The sequence below is a fragment of the Myotis lucifugus genome, unplaced genomic scaffold, assembly GCF_000147115.1.
Source record: "Myotis lucifugus unplaced genomic scaffold, Myoluc2.0 scaffold_24, whole genome shotgun sequence".
NCBI classification, from domain to species: domain Eukaryota; kingdom Metazoa; phylum Chordata; class Mammalia; order Chiroptera; family Vespertilionidae; genus Myotis; species Myotis lucifugus.
Genome location: NW_005871072.1, coordinates 4,081,388 through 4,088,957, shown reverse-complemented (window position 1 = coordinate 4,088,957; position 7,570 = coordinate 4,081,388). Strand labels below are relative to the sequence as shown.

Below are 7,570 nucleotides of genomic sequence, written 5' to 3'. Positions count from 1 at the left end.
TCCTAGGTAAACATGTAAAAATGGGTAAATGATAAATTTCTATGGCAACATCTTAAATTTTAAGATATTCTTAGTTACATCAGCAGCCACAGAATCTACTACTTTTTTAAAGCAATGGAACTAAACAAAATATCTCCTTTCTCCTTTTCCACCTGGCACAACTACAATCTCTTTTGCTTTGATAAATTAAAGGATGATATAGCTGGAAACAAGATATCTCAACAAAAGCAAATGACAGCTACAGTTATGTTAGCATTTTATGTAAAAATAAACAAAAACAAGAAGCTAAACACATCTAAATGATAATTATATGGTGAGACCATATGTATTATGCATCCTTCAAACCACATATAAGCATATATAAAAGTTTATATATGTAACTATGATCAAGATACTTATCAAAATAAATAAAACACTCTCAAAATAATGTATGTTCTTTTATATGTGACATCTTTTCTACATAAATTTTAACAAGTATTATTATATATTAAAATATTTGATGACCCTAATAATTTAGAATAAATGTATAGATAATTTAGATTTAATCATATGAATTTTCATAATTCTTAAATTTATATAGCACATTCATATTTTTTTCTTATATGTAAGTCTTCTTACATACTCTTGGAGAACATCTCTTCTAAATGTAGGATGGTTATCTTTTGTTGCAAGATGTACTGGATATATAAAGAGCCACCAATACATACTCAAATAAGAAGACACAACCTAGGTTCTTTATTTGGAATACCATATTTTAAAAAGTCATCAGGTCAATATGACTATTCATAGAATGAGGTGTTGACGTTTAAATCCAGCTCCACTATTTAACAGTTATGAATTGAGTTATTGCTTATTCTCCTTTAGCTTCATTATTCTCATTGGTATAATGGAAAAAGCAATATTTTATTAAACTAATCTGTGCTTGTGGTAGTTAAATTAAATCATTATGTAAACCACTTAGTACATGCCTGGTACTCAACGACCACTCAAAACTTATTAAAGCTAATATTTTAAGAATAAGTTTAACTATTTAACCTTATCGTTAATATTGTAATTTTTAAAATTAGTATGAAGAAAGGTTCTTGCCCCAGTGCACCCTGTGAGAAGGTTCTAGTTCTATGAGAAGTTCTAGTTTCATAACTTAGATTAATTATGTATCAGTTTTAAAAATTGCTCTCATGCCTCACTAGGTATTTTTAGTTAAGTGTCACTTTCCACCAGAGACTTAGAACATCTGCCATCTCTTCTTTGCCTCTTAAGGTCATAATACTGTCGAATACCTGGCTCTTCCCTTTCCCCAACTTTCCCTCACAAATAGATCTGTCCATCGCTTACCAGAAACCCAGTTGTACTTTCCATAAAAGGAAGTAAGGCCTTCATATGAATAATAAATAAAAAAGCAACTTATAATATTTGTAGGTTACAATTTCACCACCATGAAATGTAGTCCACAAACAAAAGAATCAAGAGAGAAAATGATGAATGGCCTTAGGAATAGTCATGGTTTATAATAAAGATTTTATTTAAAAAGCATTAAAATAAATAATACATACTCCAGAACATCACTGTCATTGTTCTGGGAAATTACTTCTCTCTAGAATATGAGTTCTAGAAGGCAAATCTTCTTACAACTGCTCTGGGGGCTTTCATTTGCTCCTTTACAATCTATATAGATATATATTTTTTCTTGATCTGTGGTCTGCAGTCTTTTAACACTTCTCAATGGTGGATATGTGGTGGAATGCAGACCCCATCAATACATGTAATTTTGTTTGCTTTTTGTCCCTTAACTGCTGATAAAGCAGACCACTTGGAAATCCCAGAGGAATATAATTGAGGCCAGAGTTACATTGGCTCATAAAATTCAAATAGTTCAATGCTGTTTCTTGTTAATTACTGAGTCACAACCAGAAATCCAAATGATGGGCTAGAAACACTTCTTTAGGATAATGATTGATTTCCATAAAGATAAGTGTTTTAACAAATTTCAATATGCAGTTGCTGGGGCGGGCAGGGTGGGTGGGCATTAATTAGTTTTACCGTTTTCAGCAGATGTTGAATTCAAAACGCCAGCAGCATCTCAAATGCCAGTCATTAAGGCTGTCTTTCATTGAAGAATGCTGACCAATGAAATCTCCACTCTGTTTAATGAGACCGATCTAGGCAGAGTCAATTAAATCAAATCTTTACCAACATCCTCAGTATATCTGCAGTGTGTGCAGCAGCAGCAGAAGCAGCAGCAGGAGGGATTTCCAGTATTAATAAAGGGATTCACTGCCGCATAAGAAAAAGGGGGAAAAGGGGAGGGCGCTGTTGGGGGAAGACCTTACTTAATCCACAGGAAAAGCTGGAAAAGTCGGGGCGGGGATGGAGGGGGAAGGGCCGGGAACTACGGAAAAGGTAAAAGCTAAGTAAGAGGGTTAGAGAAAGAGCCTTAAAGCGGCTCTGGAAAGATTCCACCCCCACCCCTCCCCCTCCCCTGTCCCTTCCACCGCAAATCCAGGTTACCAGTTGCAAATAGGAAGCTGGAAAAATGTAAGGACCAAGAGTTGAAAACATTTTCACTTTAATACTGAAAAAATATGCCATTATAAAATCCTTGAATAGAATTAGTAAGTTTCACGTGCTTCCTCGCTTCTTTTCCCTACTTTGTAAGTAAGATTTACACCAGCACAGAATTGCTACCATAGGATCGCAGCCTAAGCACTAGAGTGACATTAATTGGTCATGCTTAACTGCCTCAAAAATCTTTTCTTTTTTCTTATTTTTAATAATTACACCGATACTATAATAGAAATCATGGGTACTTATTTTACATTCAGATGGAAGGCCTTATTGGAAATGTATAGAAAAATATCCCCCCTTCAAAACAAAAAATAAAACCGAAACAAACATCACCATCAAAATAAAAGGACGAACCCAACACAACCCGTGAAAACGTCTCTCAACAAAACACATTTTTTTAACTCATAAAATGGACTGATGGCTAACCATGCAAATGTCTTAAATAAAACCTTAACATTTTTTTTTCCACAGTAAACATACTCTCTGAACTGCCTACCGATCACAAATAATGGCGAAATGGCACTTCTGATGAGACTGTACTTGTTTATAGAAAGTTTGATACGATGGGACTTATCAGGTAAGAGGGTGGGTGCTGTGAGCGTGACGCTCTCTCCAGTCGCTCTCTCCAGTCCCTGGAGCGCGTGGATTCCATGCGAGCCATGCAGCACTTTTTGTGTGATTTTTTCTCAGAAGTCAAAGTTATTTATTTACAATACATTCATGCCTTCGTGCAACTGCCCATCCCTGCGTAGCCATCAGGGAACGATCAGGCCCCCTTCTCGCGGGGCTAATCCACAGGGGAAAAATAGATATCTATCTCTCTATATAGATGTGGGTATGTGTGTATATATGTATAGGACCACGACAGCCATCCCCCACCAGTTCCTCCGCAGAGGGCTCGGGCACTGTCGGTCTCTGAGCAGGGCCCCTGCCGGGCTTTGTCTAAAGGGGCTCAGCCGGGCTGGCAGCAAAGAGCGATTTGGCAGCGCTCTCCCAGCCACAGTCTGCTCTTTGTTTCCAGGAGGGAGCTAAGGAGTCAGACCCTCTCCGTGGAGCGAGTTCACAGTTATTTATTTACTTGTGTCCATCAAGCCTTGGGGGGCGCACTGGACTTGGGTCTGGGCTCCTCTGACCCCTGGGATGTCGGCCAGGGGAGGGAGCATCGCCTCCCCGCTCCCCTGCTCTACCGGGGTCGGGGTCTTAGTCTGAGAGCGAGTGGGAGCCACAGTCGTACACTCTGTGTGCCCCGTCCGCGTTGTAAGGCCCATTGTGCCAGTAGGAAGAGTCACAGACTGTCTGTAGGGAGTTGATTTCGGACGCCGAAGAGTTGGCATCTCTTCTCTTGGACCGCTTGCGGTTCCGCAGGATAAACACTAGCATGCCCACCACGGTGAAGGCGGAGGTGACGAACACCAGCAGCAGTCCCGGGACCAGCACGGAGATGGACACCCTGCTGGTGTCTAGGTAGGAGTTGGAGTGCGTCCCGGTCTCCGCCAACCCGGTGCTGTTTTTACTGTGCGAAGTGAGCGTGGGCGAGAGCCTGGCGTACAGCTGGGGGCAGATCTCGTCGTTGGAGAGGAGCATGACGTCCTTCCGAAAGAAGTTCACCGGCGTCTCGCACTTGAGGTCGCTCATCAGCACCTCGGAACCCAGGCGCTCCGCCCATTGCTTGAAAGGCACGATGGTGCAGGAGCACTCCCAGGGGTTCCCGTGCAGGTCGATCTGGATGATGGAAGTTAACTGGTCCAGCACCCCTGCCACCGGGAGGTACATGAAGTAATTGTTGTGCAGGCTGAGCTTCGAGAGCGAGACCCCGGCGAACACGTCCACGGGGAGGGACCTCAGCAAGTTGTTGTTGAGAATGAGGATCCTCAGTTTGGGCATGGCGTGGAAGGTGCCCGGGAGGATGAGCTGGATGGCGTTGTACTCCACGTTCAAGTACTCGAGGTTTTGCAGCCCCGCAAATTTCTCCCGGGACAGTGTGTCCAGGTAGTTGCTGTCCATATACAGCCACCGGGAGGTCCCAAGAGGGTCTTTAAAGTGTTGTTTTTCTACGGTGGCGATGTTGTTGTTGCCCAGGTCCAACAGGGATGAGGTTCTTGTAATTCCACAAAAGTGCGATTTGCGGATGCTGTGGATCTTGTTATCTCGCAGGAAAAGCTCCTGCACGTTGGCGAGCTTGGGCTTCAGATCAGCCAAGCTGCTCACGTTCCGGTTGTTGCAGTTCATCTTTAACCCCAACGCTGGGATGTGGTCGCAGCTGCAGCCCCCAGGGCAGGGCAAGCTGTTGGCTGGGGGTTTGTTTCGGGCGCTGCCGGGCGCTACCGCTGCCGTGGGTCTGATTTTGATCTGCCAGTTGCCTGGGATCTTTGTACCTCCGTTCGGAGCAGAGCCCGGGGTGGCATGATCCTCTTGCCCGTTTGTCTTGAAGGGAGTTGGCAGGGGGCCAGGAGCAAAGGTCTCTTCTTGGGCAGGGGGCGCCGGGAGACTAGAATCCACTCTGTTTTTCAAAGGACACAAGTCCTGTTCGGTGGTTTCATTGAGGTCTTTCCCCTGCAGTCTGGTGGGGGCTTCGCAGACCACTCGGCCGATGAGGGCGTTTTTGGGAATGTTTTCGAGCCATTCTTTCAGGGAGAGCAGATCACAGGTGCAGTCCCACGGGTTATCCTCCAGCAGGATCTCGGCAATGCCAGGGATTTGCTCCAAGACCTCCTCATAGGGCAGCGTCTTCAGCCTGTTTCCCCGGAGGTCGAGGTGGGTGATGGGCACGTACTGGAACACGTTGGCAGGTAGGGTGCTGATGAGATTGTCGTTCAAAATGAGCACCTCCAGCTTGTTTAAGTCTTGGAAGGCCCCCGGGTCTATATCCCGTAACAAATTGAAATCAGCCTGGAGGTATTCCAGATCGTCCAGCCCCAGAAAAGTCTGCTTTCGAAAAGACTTGATCTTGTTGTTGTTGATATGCAGCCTTTTCACCAGCTGCAGCCCCAGAAAAGCCCCGGGAACGATTTCATGCAAGCCATTGTTTTCCATGTGCAAACTAACCGCATTATAAAAGTTCGCAAACTCATTAGGGAAAAGTCGAGTGAGGGAATTGCCATGCAGAAATAGATGGTAAAACTGGGAAGTCGGGGCTGTGAAACGCTGCAGACTTGTAAAGCCCTTTTTTTCACAGTCTACGTGGAGGTCCCCTTCTATCTCATTGCAGGAACAGATCTTCTCTTTGCAAACGTCCCCTGTAACGTTTCCAGCGGCAAAACAAAGAGACGTCTCCAGCAACAGAATCCAAAGCAGCATTTTTAAAGCGAGCAATTCATCCCGATCTCATCACAAAGTAACAGCGACCATCCTGCTCGCCACAGACACAATTCAAGTTCATTTAGTGCTCCAATGTCCGAACCCAGGGAAGGAGAAGAAAAGGGTTTGGGGGGGTGGGGGTGGATTCCTTCCTCCCTAACCCCCCCGCACTGCAACAACCCAGGCGCCAGTCAATAATTATACCCACAAACTATCCAGGCACGTAGTGCAAGGCAAGCAAAAAAAAAAAAAAAAGTAGAAAAATAACCCCACTCTCCCTAAACCTTTTTTAAGAAGAGGTTAAATATATACGTATAAATTAGAAATGCACACTTAACAGAATCCCATCTAGTGCTCTTCACTAAGGAAAGGGAACAATGCTAGTAATTAGAAGCAAGTGCATGTTAGAGAAACAAGCAGAGGGTTTGCAGCGTAGTACAGGCGCACTGCCTGTGCATGGCTGTGCGTCGGACTGACCTTGCCTCTCTGATACAAAGCAGGGGTTTTCGGCGGCTTCTGATGGTGAGGCTGCTGGTGGAGTTCTTGCTGTAGCTGTGGGTTGCCGAGACGTCCCCCCCCGAGGTGCTGTCCAGTCCCCCCGGTGCTGAAATCACGCTCGACCGAAACACTCACACTGCTGAACCAATGGCGCTGGAAAATTTCCGCAATCGCTGCGTTTTGTGGCTGTCCATCCTTTTCCTTTCCTTCCCTTCGGGTCCTCTTTAGCCTTTTTTTCGCCCCCTGGGCTCTGGATCTCGGTTACAAGCTCGTTTCTTGTTCTCCTTCTCTTGCTTCTGCTCTTTCGGAATTACGTGGAGGGGGCGGAGGGCGGGGGGGCGAGTTGTCTGAGGGAGGAAGAGAGCGCGAGAATGGGGAGGGGAGAAAGAAGAGAGTTGCTAAGAAGCTCTGCTCGTTCCAGCCTGGTGCACTCTGAAAGATCTGACACCCTCTGCTGATCTGCAGTAGCAAAAATCCATCTGGTGAGGGAATGCTGAAGGAAAAAAAAAAATCAATCCACGTACAGGGCAAGCGTTAAAAATGTGGGCATTCAAGGCTGTCATCCACGTAGACGCTTTTATTTTAAATGGATTATTTAATTATTTTTGCATGCTGGAAACTTTACCCTTTCCTTTCCTTAATGACCTCGCAGCACCCACTAGCTCCAGTGTTTGGAAAAGAGTGCTTTTAAAACATTTATTTCCCAATGGCTTGAATAAAATTAGTGTCAGGGTGTCAAGCGAACAGCAATTTGAGGTAATTATACTGCACGCCATTTTCATCCGTGCTTTAAATGCATTTCTTCCGTCTCTGCAGTACAGTGTGTTTTATGCTACTTGATGTCTTTGAAACCTTTTTTTTGTTTGGTATATTGAAAGTGGCTTTTTGAAACATATATTCATATCACATATATTTTATATAATAGCATAATTGGGTATGGATTTTTTGTTGCAAGGTATATAATTTAGGCACATTCTTTTCTTTTTAAAACTTGGTATAGAATTTTTAGTCAATTTGGTCATTGAGAGTTAGAGGTTTCTCTGATTTTTCTTGAATGTTATTTGTCTGCAGGGTGAAAACACAATGCTCGCTGGCTAACGTCTTTGATTCCAGATCTGAAAGATTTCACTGAGAACTGGAAAAGGAGGGAGGGGGAGCAGGGAAAAAAATCCCAGTTTGATACCTGAGTGCTCTTAAAAATCCACTGGCA

At 44.1% G+C, this 7,570-nt stretch overlaps 1 protein-coding gene across 1 annotated transcript; it reads right to left on the bottom strand.

The window, feature by feature from the left end:
- Nucleotides 1-1,498: 1,498 nt before the first annotated feature.
- Nucleotides 1,499-6,728, bottom strand: SLITRK1 (SLIT and NTRK like family member 1). The gene is made up of 2 exons (XM_006086043.3): nucleotides 6,340-6,728; nucleotides 1,499-5,914 (listed from the first exon to the last, which is right to left on the bottom strand). The coding sequence occupies exon 2, from the start codon at nucleotides 5,860-5,862 to the stop codon at nucleotides 3,766-3,768; it is 2,097 nt and encodes a 698-aa protein (XP_006086105.1). The 5' UTR covers nucleotides 5,863-5,914; nucleotides 6,340-6,728; the 3' UTR covers nucleotides 1,499-3,765.
- Nucleotides 6,729-7,570: the final 842 nt, after the last annotated feature.

Excerpts from the sequence above, each read along its gene's own strand:
- SLITRK1 (XM_006086043.3), bottom strand. The coding sequence starts at position 5,862 with ATGCTGCTTTGGATTCTGTTGCTGGAGACGTCTCTTTGTTTTGCCGCT.